The 19,088-nt window shown below is 50.1% G+C and overlaps 2 protein-coding genes across 2 annotated transcripts; one reads left to right on the top strand and one right to left on the bottom strand.

Annotated features, from left to right (window-relative positions):
- Positions 1 to 1,254: 1,254 nt before the first annotated feature.
- Positions 1,255 to 8,102, bottom strand: LOC137838519 (filament-like plant protein 1). The gene is made up of 2 exons (XM_068647766.1): positions 7,627 to 8,102; positions 1,255 to 1,336 (listed from the first exon to the last, which is right to left on the bottom strand). Exons 1-2 carry the CDS (start codon positions 8,100 to 8,102, stop codon positions 1,255 to 1,257), a joined length of 558 nt encoding a protein of 185 aa, XP_068503867.1.
- A 5,226-nt stretch (positions 8,103 to 13,328) lies between these two features.
- LOC137838513 (uncharacterized) lies at positions 13,329 to 13,775 on the top strand. The gene has a single exon (XM_068647762.1). It carries the CDS (start codon positions 13,329 to 13,331, stop codon positions 13,773 to 13,775), a length of 447 nt encoding a protein of 148 aa, XP_068503863.1.
- Positions 13,776 to 19,088: the final 5,313 nt, after the last annotated feature.

Here is a 19,088-nt window from a genome sequence, read left to right as displayed (position 1 = left end):
GGTATATAAGGAATCCTAACGAACTTCTGAGGTACGCGCGTTTTAGAATACTTCTTTTACGCTTGCGAGAACTGGAGTACGCTGAGAGAGAATATTGCACGGTTCTTGAAGTTCTTAGTTTTCTCTTAGTATTTTGGTGGTTCAGTTGCTGACTTGGGCGTCGGAGCGTGATCGGCCGCAGCGGCGCCGTTCTGTCTTTTGCAGGTCCCTGAGGTGAATCAAGGCGAAGGACGGAAGCTAGCACGGTGCAAAGTCGATCCAGATTTGACGAGGCAAGGCTCTTGCGTTCTGGTCAACAGGCAGGATCATCAGGCGCCCACCGTGGGGCCGTGTAAAACGTGTCCCCATCCACAGCGTGAGTTCTTGAAGTTTCGGTAGTTTCTGTGTGGTTGTGTGCTGATGCAACCATTTTCCGCCGTTCGTTCAAGCTGTTGTTCGGTAAACTCGTGTTTTTCACCGCTCGTTTGAGTCTTGTCCGGTGAATTCGAGGTTTCTACCGTTGTTCGAGTTTTAATCGGTGGAGTGAGGTTTTCCACCGTTCATTCAAGCTTTCGATCGTTTTTCTTGGAGTTTCTTGCCGTTCGCCCGGTGTTCAATCGGCCATTCAGTGTGTTTCTGTTTGATTGCGTTTCTGGTTAGGGGATCGGGGGCTTGTTGAAGAAGTGGAGGATCTGAGGTGAAGTTGCAAGTTTCTGCGAAGGTTTTGACGTCCGAATCTATCGGCGTGCTGTTGTAGTTGTGTTTGCGAAGGCCTTAGGGAGTTTGGGGACTTCTGGCCGGTTGTTCGTTGGACCGATCGTTGCTAAAGGAGATTTTGTTCGTCGAACTTTGGTTTGCTGAGTTTTCATGAGAAAGATGAGAAGCAACCGTTCAAGTCCAGTTGTGCCAGTTGCTGCTGAAGGCGCCATGACCATGGCGCAAATGATGGAGATCATGCGTGCACTACAGGCGAACGTGGAGGCCTCGCGCGTAGAGCAGGCAAAGATGCATGAGGACCTAGTTGCCTCTCAGGCCAGGAATGAAGAGCTCAGCAAAGTGACTGAGGAGTTGCGCCAAGCTCTTCAGGAGCAGAGAGGCCGCCCAGTCGCTGAAGAGGTCGCACCGTTGTCGCCACCTCGCGTTTTCCCTATGCCATTTGCTCAGGCGATCACAGACACGCCTATCCCTGCGAGCGTGGTACCCGTGAAGGCTACTTTCACCGGCATGGAGGATCCTGAGGCACATCTCACCACGTTCCACACGCAGATGATGCTGTCAGGAGGCTCGCATGCTGGGTATTGCAAAATGTTTGTGAGCACACTCCAGGGAACAGCGCTGGAATGGTTTGTGAGCCTGCCTACAGGTCACATAACCAATTTCCAGCAGTTTTCGAAGATTTTCGTCGAGCAGTACATTGTGAACAAAGCGCCACCAAGGGTGTCTTACGACCTGTTCGACATAAGGCAATACCAGGGAGAGTCCCTCAGGGACTATCTGAATCGTTTTGGGGCACAGATGGTCCGCTCGCCTGCGAAAGACGAGGAGATGCTGGTATACGCCTTCAAAAAGGGCGTGCTGCCGGGACCTTTCTGTGAGGCACTGATCAGGGCTCACCCCGCCACGTTTGCTGAGGTTAGGCGACTTGTGGTGGCCCACATCGCCGATGAGAGTGAGTTCGCCGAGAAGAGAGGGATCGTGGCCCCCGCTAGGCCACGTGCCCAGACCAGGATCCAGCCACAGAGGGTGCTGGAGACAGCAGCGGCCAAGAGGGATCAAAGGACTCGCCATCCTTATGATCCGAGGAAAAACAAGGGCAGGGGCCCAGGGCGCCCCAGGGAGTACAATCGCCCGCCAAAGCATAAGTTTGTCATGGGGTTGGCGGACCTGATCGCCATCCCCAATATAACAGCCCGGCTCAAAGCACCCGAGAAAGTGGGCAACAAGGTGTTAGGACCAAAACCAGACGCCTGGTGCGAATTCCACCAGAGTTTTGGTCACACCGTCGATTCATGTTTGGCACTGGGATACCAGCTCGACGACCTGGTCAAGAGCAGTTTCCTGAATGATTACCTGCTGGACAGGAGGACAGGGGGCGCGTCGAGCTCCCAGCCGGCGGGTAGTGAGGCTCAGCAGCACGAGATGCCCACTCATGGAGAGATTCACACCATCGCAGGAGGTTTCTCGGGTGGTGGATGCACCGCATCACAGAGGAAGAAGTATGCAAGGTCTGTGATGACGGTGGACATGTTCGAGGACCACTCGCCAGATGTGGACATCACGTTCACAAGAGAAGATCTCAGGGACGTTGTGCCTCATGACAACGATCCCATAGTTATCTCGCTTGTCACAGCGGGGAGGAAGGTCCACAGGGTACTGGTGGGCCAAGGAAGCTCGGCAGATGTGATGTTCTGGCCGACTTTCACACAGCTGCAATTACCCCTTGACCAGCTGAGGCCTTATGGAGGGTGCTTATACGGTTTCGCTGGTGACCAGGTGGAGGTTAGGGGGTACATCGAGTTAAGAACTACATTCACAGATGAGGCGGGCTCGAGGACGGAGAAAATCAAGTACCTCGTCGTGAATGCTCCCTCAGCATATAACATTCTGTTGGGAAGACCAACACTCAATAGAATAGGAGTTGTGCCCTCGACCAGGCACATGAAGGTGAAGTTGCCGTCTATGGATGGGGTGGTGATCACCATCAAATCTGACCAGAAGGAAGCGAAAAAGTGCTATGAGAATAGCCTGAAAAATAAGAGGTCAGTAAGTTACATCACTACCACCCCGCCTCCCGGTGTGAAGCACAGGTCGACGGTAGTGGAGGCGACCGCCGGTAGCGATGTCGTCATGGTAGATGCTGAAGCAAGGGAGGAGAACGCCGATCGGGAAGAAGAGGCGAGGAACCGCCCAGAGGAAGCGAGGGAGCTGGGAATCGCCAAGGCGGTGATCGCCAAGGAAAACCGACCCAAACCCGTCGAGGAGTGGCTCGAGAGGGAGATCGGGGGAAAAGTCTTCAAGCTGGGAAGATCTTTGGAGGCTGAACTCCAAGACCAGATCGCCAAGGTGATAGAGCGGCATCTGGATGCTTTCGCATGGTCTGCTTCAGACTTGCCGGGAATCGACCCCGACTTCTTGTGCCATCGTCTAGCAATGGACAACCAGGTCAGACCAGTGCGGCAGAGAAGAAGGAAGTTTAACGAGGAGAGGAGGCAGGCGATCAGGGATGAAATACAGAAGCTCCTCGCCGCAGGCCATATCAGAGAAGTTCAGTACCCTGAGTGGTTGGCCAATGTCGTGCTGGTGAAGAAAAGCAATGGGAAGTGGCGCATGTGCGTCGACTTCACTGATCTAAACAAGGCTTGCCCAAAGGACTCATATCCTTTGCCAAGCATAGATGCCCTGGTCGACAGTGTTGCAGGGTGTAAGATGCTGAGTTTCCTGGACGCCTTCTCGGGGTACAACCAGATAAAAATGCATCCTATGGACGAAGAGAAGACCGCCTTCATGACCGAGAGATCGTGCTACTGCTACAAAGTGATGCCCTTTGGGCTGAAGAACGCAGGGGCCACGTACCAAAGATTGATGGATAGGGTACTTGCACCAATGCTGGGAAGGAATGTGCAAGCGTGTGTGGATGATATGGTCGTGACCTCGCCGGAAACGAGCAAGCACGTTGCGGACCTGGAGGAGTTGTTCACCATAATCGCCAAGTTCAGGTTAAAGCTGAATCCCGAGAAGTGCATTTTCGGCGTGGAGGCAGGGAAGTTCTTGGGATTCCTCTTAACTGAAAGAGGAATAGAGGCAAATCCTGATAAGTGTGCTGCCATCTTGGCGATGAGGAGTCCGGCTACCGTGAAGGAGGTGCAGCAGCTTACAGGTCGGATGGTCGCCCTGTCTCGTTTCGTGTCGGCTAGCGGAGAGAAAGGCCATTCGTACTTCCAGTGTTTAAGGCGAAACAATAAGTTTGCCTGGACGAGGGAGTGTGAAGAGGCCTTCGTCAAGCTTAAAGAGTACCTGGCGAGCCCGCCGGTTTTGTGCAAACCGTTGGCGGGAACCCCTCCCAGGTTGTATTTTGCTGTGACTGAGAGGGCGGTGAGTGCGGTGCTCGCCCAAGACCAAGACCAGGCCCAGAAGCCTATTTATTTCGTCAGCAAGGTGTTGCAGGGCCCGGAGGTCAGGTATCAGGCCTTGGAGAAAGCTGCACTGGCTGTGGTGTTTTCGGCGAGGAGGTTGCGCCACTATTTTCACAGTTTTACAATACTGGTGATGACCGACTTGCCTATCCAGAAAGTCCTGAAGAAGCCTGATGTAGCTGGGAGGATGGTGAAATGGGCAGTGGAGCTATCGCAGTTCGACATCAAGTATGAGCCCCGAGGACCGATCAAGGGGCAAGTTTTCGCCGATTTCGTGGTCGAACTCTCGTCGGAGGCAGCACGAGTCGAAGGGGATGGCTTTCGTTGGGTGCTCTCGGTGGACGGATCGTCGAACCAGCAGGGTAGCGGTGCTGGAGTCATCCTAGAAGGGCCCAACGGTGTGCTGATTGAACAGTCCCTGAGGTTTGCCTTCAAAGCCAGCAACAATCAAGCAGAATATGAGGCGCTGATCGCCGGAATCTTGCTGGCCAAGGAGATGGGAGCTAGGGTGCTGATGGCTAAGAGTGACTCGCTGTTGGTCACGGGACAAGTAACGGGCGAGTTCCAGGCCAAGGATCCACAAATGGCGGCTTACTTAGCGTACGTGCAGGAATTGAAGGTTTCCTTTGCCTCCTTCGAAGTGGTGCATGTGCCCAGAGAGCAGAATGCCCGAGCAGACTTGCTAGCTAAGCTCGCCAGTTCAGGCAAGGGGGGTAGGCAGAGGACGGTGATCGAAGAAACTCTGAAGACGCCTAGAGCATTTGTGGTAGACCACATGGTCCTTCAAATAAGCAAGTCGACGGAGAAAGCAGTGAGGAGTCACGGGTCTTTGACTCAGGAAACCTTGAGATCACCAAGAATAAGAGCATTTCGGGGGGAGAGGGTGAACATGACGCAGGTCTGCGCTACGCATGAGCCAGACACATGGATAACACAATACCAGCGATGCCTGGCAGATGGCCTTCTCCCGCTGGATCCGACGGAGGCTAGGAAGATAAAGAAGAACTCCAGCAAGTTCACGATGATTGATGGCGAGTTGTATAGGTTTGGGTTCACACACCCACTCCTGGAATGTGTGCACGGAGAGAAATGTACAAGAATTATGGCCGAGCTCCATGAAGGGATATGCGGAAGTCACGTCGGGGGTCGAGCTCTGGCCGCAAGAACCCTCCGTGCAGGTTACTACTGGCCAACAATGAGGGAGGACTGCAAGAAGTATGCACAGTGTTGCAAACAATGTCAGCAGCACGCCGATTGGCACAAAGCGCCTCCAGAAGAGTTAAAGTCAATTTACAGCCCTTGGCCGTTTCATACGTGGGGAATCGACATCCTGGGACCTTTCCCATTGGCGATCAGGCAGATGAAGTACTTGGTGGTGGCAATCGAATATTTCACCAAGTGGATCGAAGCAGAACCAGTAGCCCAGATCACCACACACAAGATTGAGAGCTTTGTGTGGAAGAACATCGTGTGCCGGTTTGGTGTGCCTAAGTGCCTGGTGTCAGACAACGGGACTCAGTTTGCAAGTCACCTGTTGAAGAAGCTGTGCGAAGAGGTGGGAATTCAACAAGTATTTGCATCCGTCGAGCACCCTCAGACAAATGGCCAAGTAGAGTCCACCAATCGGGTGTTGCTAAGAGGCTTGAAGAGGAGGATGGAGAAAGCCAAGGGATTGTGGGCTGAGGAGGTACCCCGCATAGTTTGGGCATACCACACCACCGAGCAGTCAGGAACCCATGAGACCCCGTTTAGCCTGGTCTATGGATGCGACGCAATGATTCCAGTGGAAATCCAGGAGAGCTCGCCGAGATTCCAGAACTTTGTAGTGGAAGACTCGAATGAGGAAAGAAGGTTGAATCTGGATTTGCTGGATGAGGTCAGGGAGGAGGCGAGAGTAAAAGCCGAGGCAGTGAAAAGGAGGATTGAACGAAGATATAACTCGAAGGTGATGCTGAGGCAGTTTAAAGAAGGCGACCTGGTGATGAGGAAGGCCCACCAGTACGAGATGGAAAACAAGTTGTCGCCTAAGTGGACGGGACCGTTCAGAATAACCGAGGCGCTCGGGAACGGCGCCTACCGCTTAGAAACATTGGAAGGAGGGGCGATTCCTCGCACTTGGAACGCCACACACCTCAAGTTATATTACAGTTGAAGCTTTGTAAGTAAAAACAAACACGAAGATATTTGCAAGCTTTCTGTTAAAACAGTTTGAAGGGGGCACTCTTTTTTCCCTAAGGAGGGTTTTTAATGAGGCCACCCAATAAAGAAGAATTTTCAAAGTTTAAAGTTTCTAAGATTGCATGCTTGTTGCTTCGAAAGTTTTAGAAAAACACCTTGTCACTCGTATGTGATTTAAGGCAAGTTTGAAGATATGTTGCATGCTTTCTAAAAGTTTTAAAGTCCTCATCGCTTTTTGGCGATTGGCGGCATCAGTTAAAGTTAAAAGTCTTCATCGTCTTTCGGCGATCGGAGGCGCCAACAACGTTTAAAAGACCTCAACGCCATCGCGCGTCTTGAGGCGAGAAAGAGATTAAAGTCCTCCTCGACTTTGTGCGAGTGCAGGCAAGAACAAGTTAAAAGCCCTCAGTGCATCCAGGGAAGAGGAGATGTAATCCCTGGGCAAAGTAGAGGCACCAGATAAAGACCTTCTCGCCGTCGAGCGAGTTCAGGCAAGATAAAGACCTTCTTGCCGTCGAGCGAGTTCAGGCAAGATAAAGACCTTCTCGCCGTCGAGCGAGTTTAGGCAAGATAAAGACCTTCTCGCCGTCGAGCGAGTTCAGGCAAGATAAAATCCTTCTCGTCTCAAACGAGTTCAGGTATGGTGTGGAGGGTGAAAGAAGTTTAAAGGGTGGCTAAGGTAGGTTCAAAGAGAACGCCTAGCTATCCGGCTTATTGTTCTGAAACTCAGGGAGGTAGAGAAGGATCCGAAAGGCGCCTCTACCCCAGATGAGGGAACAATAGCCAAGTTATGAAGGCAAAAGGAAGCTTACATCGCCGGGACCCTATGGCGATCAGAAGAAGTCCGGGCGATGGCAAGAGTAAGGGCCCGTTTCGATGGAGCAGATCAGGTGAACTATATCTTAAACTATCAGTTGGATTGAAACTTGCTGTTTAGTAAGTAGTTTCACGCTGAAGTTCGTTGCCTTAAGTTCACAAGTTATTAAAATGCCATCGTTTGAGAGTTGATAGTTTGCTCGAGTTTGAAGCAGTAAGTAAACGATTGAGCCCGCAGAATCGCTAAGTTAATTTGTTTAAGCGGTTTCTACAAGGAAAAGCGAAGTAAACAGAGAGACCATGTGCAGAAGCGGGAGAAGTTATAATAAAGGTGGTATTAGTTTGAATGCATAAGAAGAAAAGAAAAAGTTATTACAGGTAAAGTTTGTGCAAAAAGGGACAAGCATTAGTTCCCAGGGAATAAGTGATGGAGGGAGACGACTAATCTTCAGAAGGCACGATCTTCTCATCCACCACTTCATTACATATCGACACCATGGAGAGGTCGAGCTCGGGGTACTGGCAGGCGACTTGCTCCAGGGCGGCGTCGAATCCGGCGGCAAGGACTTGGGTGGAGCTTAGTTCGAGCTCTTCGTTTTGTTGTTTGAGCCCCTCGGTTTGCTGCTTTAGCTCGTCAGCTCGTTTCTTCAGTTCTTCGTCCCGCGCCTGGGCCAGCTCTGCAGCAATTTTCTCGTTTTCCTCTCGAGCCTTGACGAGCTCGTCCACGGCATCGTCCCTCTCCTTCTCGACCTTTCCAAGGAGAACCTCCCGATCAGCCGACCTCTTTTCAAGGTTCTCTACCTTGGCTGCATCCGCTTTCATCGATGCCTCCAAGTTGGCAACCTTAAGCCTATAGGGAACCAGCTTGCTCTCCAGCTCGATTTTCTCTTGAGCTAGGAGGTGCAGTTTCTGGCGCAGATCGGAGGCCTCCTTGCGCACAACCCTCAACTCGGCACTCATGGCGTCTTCCACCCTTGAGTGATCGATCTCTGCCATCATCAGGTTGCAAGACAGCTTTTCCGCCTCGATCCTTATCAGGCGATTCTCCTCCTGGAGTGTGGAGATCTCGTGATGTGATTCACAATTGAAATAAAGTGCTACACAACTCAAAAATTAAACAAGAAGAACCTAAGACTCATGATACCACATGATGTGATTCCACTAGCCAGAATTTCAGAATTTTCCAGTAAGTAAATCAATTGCAATAAGGAAAAACAGTAAGCACTTTTTTTCAGAAACAGAGGAATCCTAATAGGAATAAAAAACAGGATGATGAACTAGCAAAGACATAATAGAAAATGATGTATTGGAACTTGTATAGGTCTAGAATACAAGTACGAACTCAATTCTAAAAAGAAAATGCACAAAGGATCAACATCAATTCAGAAAATTATATGACACTAAAGCAAGAAACAATCAAAAACAATAAAAGTACTACTAGAAGTAATGACAATTATGGAATAACATGACTAAGACAAAACTTGACATGATTCAAAAAGGAAAATACTCAAACATATGATAGGCAAAAGAATTAAAACAACAAGTAAACTCAAAATAAGCCTAAAACAGAAACTTAAATTGCAAGAAAATTAAAGAGCTCTTGAAATAAAGTGCTACACAACTCAAAAATTAAACAAGAAGAACCTAAGACTCATGATACCACATGATGTGATTCCACTAGCCACATAGAGAAAGGTTCTTGACCTTCTTAGGAATCACCTTGAGTTGGACATTATAGAGGCACTTTTCTTAGAGTTGGATCATTGTTCTAAGACAAGAACTCACCAAAAACTAGTACCAAATCCCAAACTCATTTGGATGAACCAATTTTAGTCAAATTGAACCGAACAAAAGAGTAAGAAAAGCAAAGGAACAAGATGAATGGACTGAAATATAAAACTGCCGAACCAAAACTCATAAAAAACAGCAAGAACACCAAACCAAAACTCAAGAACACAAGCTAACAAAAACAATAGAAAGAGAAGAAAGGAAGGAGAAGAGAAATGCTCATGAAGATGGAAAGAGGATGGATGATCTCGCCACTAGAAGTGTGGAATGCTCCTAGATGAGAGTGATGCCGCCACTTGAGGACTCCATCGATCCATCAAGATAAGACTAGAGAAGAAGGCTCAAAGCTCTCCAAAGTTCACTCAAAATTTGAGTAGAGTTTTCTTAGATTAATTCCAATCTGAATTTTACAAAGAGAGCACCTCTATTTATAGCCTAAGGTGTTGAAAAGTAAGCTACACAAATTGAAAAAAACTCCCTCCTAAAAAGCTTCTAGAATTTGCGCCTAAAACAAAGCATGAGGAAGGTGTGATCCCTTCTCTCACTTTGGCACCTCCTTATTTACTCCTACACCTATCTACTAACACACCCCCCCTAAGACTAAAAGATGCTTTAACAATAGAGGTTTCTAATGTTTCCCTCTAAGCACCTTTCTAAACAATATTTATTTAAAACTTGGCTTTGCCCTTCATGGGATGGTCTTTGGGCTTTTGTGGGCTTTGGCCTTCTTGGGCTTGGGCTTGGGCTTTATCTTTTGCAAAGATTAACAAGAAAAACTTTAAATGTGAAGGCGAATGATCTTGTTCTTCATTATAAAAAGCCACCTTTAGTTGATTCTCATCATCTCGTCCTGAAGCTTTTTGTTGGAGCTCTTCACAGCCTTTGTTATGATTGAGGGAAGGTCCTCTGCCATCATCTTTAGCTTAGCTGTGAAAGGCCCCCAGACTTCTTTGACCAAGGGGGGAAGGCTTGCAGCTTCTGTTGGTGGAGGTGCTGAAGGAGCCTGGTGCTGACTCTCACCACCACCCTCTTGAATTGGTTGAGCAAGGGGGGCTTTCTGGCGTGGTGGTGAAGTGGGCGACTCGGTTATGAGTATCGGTGAGTTGTGAGCGCCTTCATCCCCACCTGGTGCGGCTTCAGCAATTGAGGCGGTTGAAGGAGGACCCTCTCCAGCATATACGAACGGCGTGGAGGCACTAGGAGGGTTCTCCATGAATTTGGGCTCGTTGCCTTCAACCGCAGGAAGCGCGACTGCCAAGGGTGTTGCTTGGACCGGCGGTGTTGGAGCTGGGGGAGAGGGCGGTGTTGGAGCTGGGGGAGAGGGCGGTGTTGGTGTTGGGAGAGCGGGTGGTGAAGAAGGTGCCACCCTTTTCCTTTTGGTGACAAGGCCGTCCTCAGTCGCCTCATCATCCTCATCCTCATCTTCTTGAACCACTTGAGGAGTTTTCCTCTTTGGTTTCCTTAAGATGAGCTTTTTTCGTTGAGGGGCGGGCAGTGTCTCTGGAGGAGCTGGGCCTCGAGGAGGCGATCTACCCTGGGCGGCGGCGATCTCCACCACCGAGTTGGGCACGGTTTGGGAACCCGTCGCCAACTTATGAGTTCAGGCGAGCGCCCTCAGTTCAGCTAATTTGCCTTTGCCCAACATGAGGTCTGCACAGGGTAAAAATATACAAGTAAGCACAACAGCAAAAGCAAAATATACGAGTACGTGTGCGAATGATGCAAACAAATGGCGCATGAATTAAAAACCAAGTCCAGTGCGCAACAAGCAGGACGCCCGATGGTAGATAACAGAGATGCGAAATCAGTTCCAACACAAGACGAAAACCTAAATGTCGAGGTAAGTGCTAACCTATGTGAGCTTCGAGTTGGTCCTCGAGGAACTCGAAGGAGATTATTGCGGAGGTGGGAAAAGTGATGTTGGCGGCTGCTACTTTCTTCCAAAAAAGGCATAGATCTTTATCTAGCTCGCCCATGTTGTCGGGACTTCTGGGCCTCCTAAAGCTCTCTTTGGCATCTTTGTTCCCCTTGTGCACCCAGTACAAGGGGAAGCCGTCGAGCAGGGAAGGATCTTGGTCGTTGGCGCGCACCTTTATGAATTTTCCTTTCCAATCTTTGTAAGATTGCTGGAAGATGGAGAGGATTGACCTCCCAGCGATCCCGTTCAGGCTAATCCAGAGGCGGTCTCCTAGATTCTTAGCTTTAAAGAGGAAGAGGAAAACCCAGGTGTGCGCACATGATCTGGAACGCCCTTACGAACGCCCAGCTGTTGGGGTGAAGCTGGGCGGGGGCGATGTCGAGCTCAGTTAGTAACTCCCTCTCGAAGCGAGTGAAGGGAAGTCGGAGCTTCACCTTCTTGAAGAACGTCGCGTAGAGAAAGCAGAACAACTCGTCGTTGCTCGCTTTATCGTCAGCACAGATTGGTTCATCCGGGTGGCAGGGAAGCACGGCCATTTTGCTGTCATGCTCCTTATGGAATGAAAGATCAGATTGGTCCCCTTTCCTTAGTCGGTGCACGCCCAACATTGTGTTTATGGAAGAGGTTACTTTCAACAAAGCTGAGGTGGCCCACGGATAAAGCTTCTTGTAGTCTTGTGTGGCAACGGAGGCTCCTCCGGCGACTGGTGGAGTTGCCTGAGCGAGATTGGGGTGAGAGGTTGCAGGCCTCTCAGCCTGGGAAGAAGGAGCACCAGATGCTCGTGGTAAGTTATGCGCTTGGGGTGGAGGGTTTCGTGATGAAGGAGGAGGATTCGCGGTGGTTTTCGTACGAGCCATCGCGGGAACTGCAAAGGAAAAAGGAAAAAGGATGAACAAAGGTTACAGAGATCGACTCGATTGTGGACGAAGAATGGAGAACGAACGAACGGGAGTTTGTTGTGATGAATGTAATGGAAGACGAAGCCCTAAGTTACGAGAAGGAAGAAGAAGAGGAAACAACCCACAGCGTATGCACCAGACAGATAATGGATGATGCGAATCGGTTAAAATGCAGCAAGTATCAACAGAAGAAGTAAAAGAGGTACCTTTCGATGATCAGATGAGCGTTGAAGGGAGTTGGAGATTGAGGGAGCTGAGAAGCGTTGTGGGTTTGCAGAGAAAACTCAGAGCGTTTTGAGAATGCAGAGAGATGATGAAACAGTAGAAATGAAGGGGTTTAAGGGTTTTTCAAACGTTTTTGGAAGCGCAAACGACAGCTGAAGATGACCGTTGATGAAGCCATGTGTCGAACGATTGGAAAAAGGGGTTTGGTGGAACGTCAGAAAAGCAGAGGGTACGAACGTTTGGAATTCCGTGCCAGCGCCACGTAGATCGGCAGTGACGTGACCTCTTAGTCTTTTCGCTGGACAAGTCTTCGCTTAAGACTGGGGGGCTTGTGTACCGCTCAGGTAGTCGGAATTGATGACGTGGCCGCAAGCAATAGTATAGGCGTGTTGAACGGGACACCTGGCTGGTAGAAGGGAAGGACGTCGGGAGGCTCGTGTGATCGCCAGTCGTTAAGTTGGCGTGCCCCGATCTCTAGCGTACCTAAAACGGCGGTCACCAAGTTTGTGTTGTAGTCGCCGGGTGCGAACCCAGGCGACAAGGCGATCGGAGATCGCCGAGAGGATGACATCGCCGAAGGATCAGGAAAGCTTGTTCCAGGCTTTCGAAGCAAAGGATGAAGTCGTCAGATGGTCATTCCCTAGCTGGCCAGAGGTTGAGGTCGGGGAACAGCTTACCCGAGCATGCACAGTGAACTAAGAAAAGTAGAATATAATGGCGACCGGCGAGACCACAGGGAAGGTGTGTATGAAGACACCCGTACTCGCCACGCAGAAGAGATCGCGCTCCAAGGCAGTTATACGCTGAGTTGCTTCCTGCATAAGTAACTTAGTCGTAAAGCCTGAAGAGTAAGAGGTGACGCTCAAGTCAAGGATGCTCCAGATGGTGACACGTGTACAGCTGGATGCGAGCCACGTGTCCAGATGTGTAACTGTCAGGAGAGAGAAAATGCACAGGTATATAAGGAATCCTAAAGAACTTCTGAGGTACGCGCGTTTTAGAATACTTCTTTTACGCTTGCGAGAACTGGAGTACGCTGAGAGAGAATATTGCACGATTCCTGAAGTTCTTAGTTTTCTCTTAGTATTTTGGTGGTTCAGTCGCTGACTTGGGCGTCGGAGCGTGATCGGCCGCAGCGGCGCCGTTCTGTCTTTTGCAGGTCCCTGAGGTGAATCAAGGCGAAGGACGGAAGCTAGCACGGTGCAAAGTCGATCCAGATTTGACGAGGCAAGGCTCTTGCGTTCTGGTCAACAGGCAGGATCAGGGCCCAAGGTAACCTTCATAGGGATGGAGGATCCTTAGGCGCACCTCACTGCGTTCCACACACAGATGATGCTGGTTGGCGGTTCTGATGCCGTGAGATGCAAGCTCTTTATGAGCACTTTGACTGGGATGGCTATGGATTGGTTCATCAACCTCCCAGAGGGTCACATTACGTCTTTCGCACAACTCTCACGACTATTCAGAGAGCAGTATTTAGCCAACAGGGCCCCAGCCCCAGTTTCGTATGACCTTTTCGACGTAAAGCAATACCAAGGGGAAACATTGAAGGAGTACATAAGCCGCTTCGGGGCACAGGTTGTGAAGGTGGGTACCACAGACGAGCCCATGATCGTGTATGCATTTAGGAAGGGAGTGTGTCTTGGATCTTTTAGCAAATCGCTCAACCGCAGCCGCCCCAAAACTTTTGCTGAAGTGAGGCGTCGGGCGGTAGAGCACATTGCCTCGGAGGGCGAGGCATACGAGAAGTGCATGATTGCTGCACCTGCGCGACCAAGGGCACAGATACGCACACAACCTGCTAGGGTCCACGAAGTTGCCACAGAGAAAAAGAACTAAGACAGGAAGCACACTTACGAGACAAAGGAAGGAGGGAGGGAAATAGACCACTAAGGCACAACTTTATGGTGGAACTCAAAGTCCTCATCGTTGTGCCCAACATAGCTGACAGGTTGAGGCCACCAGTGAAGTCTGACAAAATACTGGGGCCTCACAAGGAATCATGGTGCGAGTTCCACGAGGCGTTTGGGCACCATATTAATAACTGCTTGGCGCTGGGCTATCAGTTGGACGAGCTTGTGAAGAATGGTTTCTTGAAAGATTATCTCGCTGGGTCCACCACGACCACAGTCCCAGCGACGCTAGAGGAAGGTCAAGCGCATGAAGTCCCAACTCACGGAGAAGTGCACACCATCTCTGGCGGCTTTTCTGGAGGAGAGCCCACTACCTCTCAACGGAAGAAATATGTGAGGTCAGTGAGTACGGTTGCAGAGGAATTTCCAGACGACCCATGGGAGTCAGATCTCGTTTTCACAAGGGCTGACCTGCGGGATGTGGTCCCACACGACAATGACCCAGTGGTCATTTCAATAGTCACGGCAGGAAGGAAGGTGCATAGGTTTCTCGTCGACCCTGGGCAGTTCCGCAGATGTCATGTTTTGGTCAACTTTCAACAAGCTACAGTTGTCCCCCGATCTTTTGAGACCCTATACTTGATGCTTGTATGGGTTTGCAGATAATCCAGTAGAGGTACGAGGCTACTTGGAGCTGAGGACAACGTTCACTGATGGAGCAGCCTCACGCACCGAGAACATCCGGTACTTGGTGGTCAATGCCAACTCAGCGTACAACATTTTGTTAGGCAGACCTGCTTTGAACGGATTGAGGGCGGTGTCCTCCACGTGCCACACGAAGATGAAACTACCAGATCTTAGTGGTAAGGTAATTGTGATCAAGTCGGATCAAGAAGAAGCCCGTAAGTGCTATGAAAATAGCCTAAAAACAAAGAGAGGCGTGGTCATGGTGATTGAACAACCATTCGTTTCAAATTCGCAAATGGAGTTAGAACCGTTGGAAGAGGCGACGCCCGCGAAGCCCACGCCGATCGAAGCCACCTCAGGGGCGACGCCTATAGAAGAGGCACATACAAAAGGAAGAAACTGCGATGCCTCGCCGATGGAAGGGGTACACGGAGAGGCCTCGCCCGCAGAAGGAGAGCTGGAAGAGGCGATGCCCGATGCATCCGTTGGGGCAATGCCTATGGAAGAGGACTCCACGAACGAGTCTCTAGCAGAGAATGTACAGAATGAGCTACCCCGACCAGAAGATAACATAGTAGAAAGACAAATAGGGGGTAAGGTGTTCAAATTAGGACGCTTGCTGAGCCAAGGAGAACAAGAAGAGGTAGCTGCAGTAATCTCATGCCACCTAGATGCTTTCGCGTGGACTGCGGCGGATATGCCAGGTATTGACCCAGATTTTTTGTGCCATCATCTCACCATGGACGCAAAGGTTCGCCCTGTGAGACAAAGAAGGAGGAAGTTCAACGAAGAGCGATGCCTCGTTGTGAAGGAGGAAACACAGAAGCTGCTCAGCGCCGGACACATCAGGGAGATACAATACCCTGAGTGGTTAGCCAACGTAGTTCTAGTGAAGAAGGCGAATGGGAAGTGGAGGATGTGCGTTGACTTCAGAGATCTGAACAAGGCATGCCCCAAGGACTCGTACCCATTACCCAACATCGATGCATTAGTGGATAGCGCCTCGGGTTGCAAGATGCTAAGTTTCTTGGATGCATTCTCAGGTTACAATCAGATCAAGATGCATCCCAGAGACGAGAGCAAGACAACGTTCATGACAGAGACATGTAGTTATTGTTATAAGGTGATGTCGTTTGGTTTGAAAAATGCAGGCGCCACCTACCAGAGGCTGATGGACAAGGTCCTTGCACCCATGCTGGGAAGGAACGTGCAGGCTTACGTAGATGACATAGTGGTAACTTCCCACGAGAGAGGGCAGCATGCAGCTGATCTGGAAGAGCTGTTTGCTACCATATCGAAGTATCACCTCAAGTTAAACCCAGAGAAGTGCGTTTTTGGCGTAGAAGCGGGAAAGTTTTTAGGTTTCATGCTCACAGAGAGGGGGATAAAAGCAAATCTTGACAAGTGTGCAGCCATCATCGCCATGAGGAGCCCAACCTCAGTGAAAGAAGTTCAACAACTAACGGGGCGAATGGCAGCATTATCGAGATTCGTATCAGCCGGAGGAGAAAAGGGCCACCCTTACTTCCAGTGCCTCAAAAGGAATAGCCGTTTCGCATGGACAGACGAGTGTGAAGCAACGTTTCTCAAGTTGAAGGAGTACTTGGCGACGCCACCTGTGCTTTGCAAGCCACAAGTAGCGTCCCCCTCCGCTTATACTTTACGGTGACTGAGTGGGCCATCAGGTCTGTACTTGTCCAGGAACAAGACCAGGTGCAGAAGCCCATCTACTTCGTGAGCAAGGCCTTACAAGGCCCAGAATTGAGGTATCAGTCACTAGAGAAAGCGGCGCTAGCGGTAGTATTCTCAGCACGGAGGCTCCGCCACTATTTCTACAGCTTCACAGTGGTGGTAATGACAAACCTCCCTATCCAAAAGGTACTTCAGAAGCCAGATGTGGCAGGGAGGATGGTTTGATGGGCGGTCGAGTTGTCAGAGTTCGATATCCAATATGAGCCCAGGGGGTCCATCAAAGGGCAAGTCTATGGCGACTTCGTGGCAGAACTTTCACCAGGAGGAGACCCTGAAGAGGTGGAGTTAGGAGCATAGTGGATGCTCTCAGTGGATGGGTCTTCCAACCAGCAAGGGAGCGGTGCTGGAATTATTTTGGAAGGGCCTAATGGAGTATTGATCGAGCAGACTTTACGCTTCGCCTTCAAGGCAAGCAACAACCAGGCAGAGTACGAAGCGTTGATTGCTGGGATGCTCTTGGCTAAAGAAATGGGCGCTCAGAGCCTATTGGCAAAGAGTGACTTGCAATTAGTCACAGGGCAAGTAACGGGAGAATATCAAGCAAAGGATCCACAGATGGCCGCGTACTTAAGGTATGTCGAGATGTTGAAGAGGGCCTTCGCTGCGTTTGAGCTAGTGCACGTCCCCAGGGAGCAAAATGCCAGAGCTGACCTGCTTGCCAAGCTGGCCAGCTCAAGCAAGGGGGGAAGGCAGAGGACTGTAATCCAAGAGACCCTCAAAACGCTGCAAAAGTTTGTTGCAGACAACAGGGTAGATGTCCTTTACGTTAGCACAACAAGAGGAAATCCACGTAACCATCGCTCCCAGAGTCAAGACACGGCGAGGGCACCCTGCATCAGTACTTACGCAGCCTCGCCAGATGAGGAAATGGGTGTACAGGTATGCACTTTGGAGGAAGGCGACACTTGGATGACCCCTTACAAGCGATACCTAGCGGATGGAATCCTCCCAGCAGAGCCAGAGGAGGGCAAGAAGATCAAGAGGAACGCCACCAGGTACACCTTAGTGGATGGGATATTGTTCAGGCATGGGTTTACACACCCTATCTTGACGTGCGTAAGCGGCAACGAGTGCACCAGGATAATGGCCGAACTTCACGAAGGTATTTGTGGGAGCCACGTGGGAGGAAGATCCTTAGCGTCCAAGGTGATACGTGTAGGGTTCTTCTGGCCAACGGTAAGAGAGGATTGCGTACGATACGCCCAGCATTGCAAGCAGTGCCAGAGGCACGCTGATTGGCACAAGGCGCCGCCAGAGGAATTGAGATCCATATACAGCCCCTGGCCTTTCCATACTTGGGGAATTGACATCCTAGGTCCATTCCCATAGGCGATAAGGCAGATGAAGTATTTGATCGTTGCCATCGAGTACTTCACCAAGTGGATAGAAGCCGAACCAGTGGCACAGATCACCGCCCACAGGGTACAACACTTTGTTTGGAAGAACATTGTGTGTCGTTTCGGAGTACCAAGGCATCTCATTTCAGACAATGGCACCCAGTTCGCAAGCCAACAGGTGGGGAAGCTATGTACAGAAATGGGAATCAAGTAGGTGTTCGCATCAGTTGAACACCCCCAGACAAATGGGCAAGTCGAGTCAGCAAACAGAGTTTTGTTGAGGGGTTTGAAAGGCAGACTAGAGAAGGCTAAAGGGGCGTGGGCAGATGAAGTACCAAGGATCGTATGGGCTTACCACACCACGCCTCAATCCTCCACCATGGAGACACCCTTCAGCTTAGTGTATGGATCGGACGCCATGATCCCAGTAGAGATCCACGAAAGCTCGCCCCGTTTCCTGGGTTTCGTGGCGGAAGAATCCAACGAAGAAAGGAGGGTGAACCTGGACCTGATAGACGAGGCTAGGGAAGAAGCGAAAATTAAGGCCGAGGCCGTGAAGAGAAGAGTGGAGCGTTAGTACAACTCCAAACTGAAGTTGCGACAATTCCAGATTGGTGATCTGGTCATGAGAAAGGCCCACTCCTACGAATTAGAAAACAAGTTGTCTCCCAAGTGGACTGGACCGTTCAGAATAACCAAAGCCAAAGGGAATGGTTCGTATAAGCTAGAGACTTTAGAAGGGAGCCCCATCCCACGTAGCTGGAATGCGGCAAATTTAAAGTTTTATTTCAGTTGATGTTATTCCAGTTGAAGTTTGTAAAGGGGACACTCTTTTTCCCTCCCAGGGTTTTTTAACGAGGTCACCCAAATAAAGAAAAGAAAAGTTAAAATATTTTTGCTCTAGTTTTTCTCTCATTCGAATGTAAGATCAAAGGTTAAAGAAACAAAGACGAAAACTTGAGGCACCACCAAGATAAGGCGTCGCCAAGACAAGGCGTCGCCAAGATGAGTCGTCGCCAAGATGAGTCGTCGCCAAGATGAGTCATCGCCAAGACAAGGCGTCACCAAGATGAGTCGTCGCCAAGATGAGGCGTCGCCAAGATAGCAATGCCAAGATAAGGTGTTACTAGAACAGGGCGTCGCCAGCACAAGGCGTCGCCACCAGATAATCAAGCAGAAGTCAAGTTCAGAGCAAGATAACAGGTATGTCAGTATAAGTTAAAATTCGGGAGCCTAGTCCTTGATCATGGGTTAAGGGATTCCTTCGGGACACCCCCTCCTCAAGTATGAACAACTAGCCCCTGTGCCAGATGTCAGTATAAGTTAAAATCTGGGAGCCTAGTCCTTGATCAGGGGTTAAGGGATTCCTTCGGGACACCCCCTCCTCAAGTATGAACAACTAGCCCCATTACCAGATATCAGTATGAATTAAAATCCGGAAGCCTAGTCCTTGAGCAGGGGCCAAGGGATTCCTTCGGGACGCCCCCTCCTCAGGTATGAACAGCTGGCCCCGGTGTCAGATG

The sequence above is a fragment of the Phaseolus vulgaris genome, chromosome 11 (assembly GCF_000499845.2).
Source record: "Phaseolus vulgaris cultivar G19833 chromosome 11, P. vulgaris v2.0, whole genome shotgun sequence".
In the NCBI taxonomy this organism is placed as follows: Eukaryota; Viridiplantae; Streptophyta; class Magnoliopsida; order Fabales; family Fabaceae; genus Phaseolus; species Phaseolus vulgaris.
This window is presented reverse-complemented; position numbering and strand designations above follow the sequence as displayed.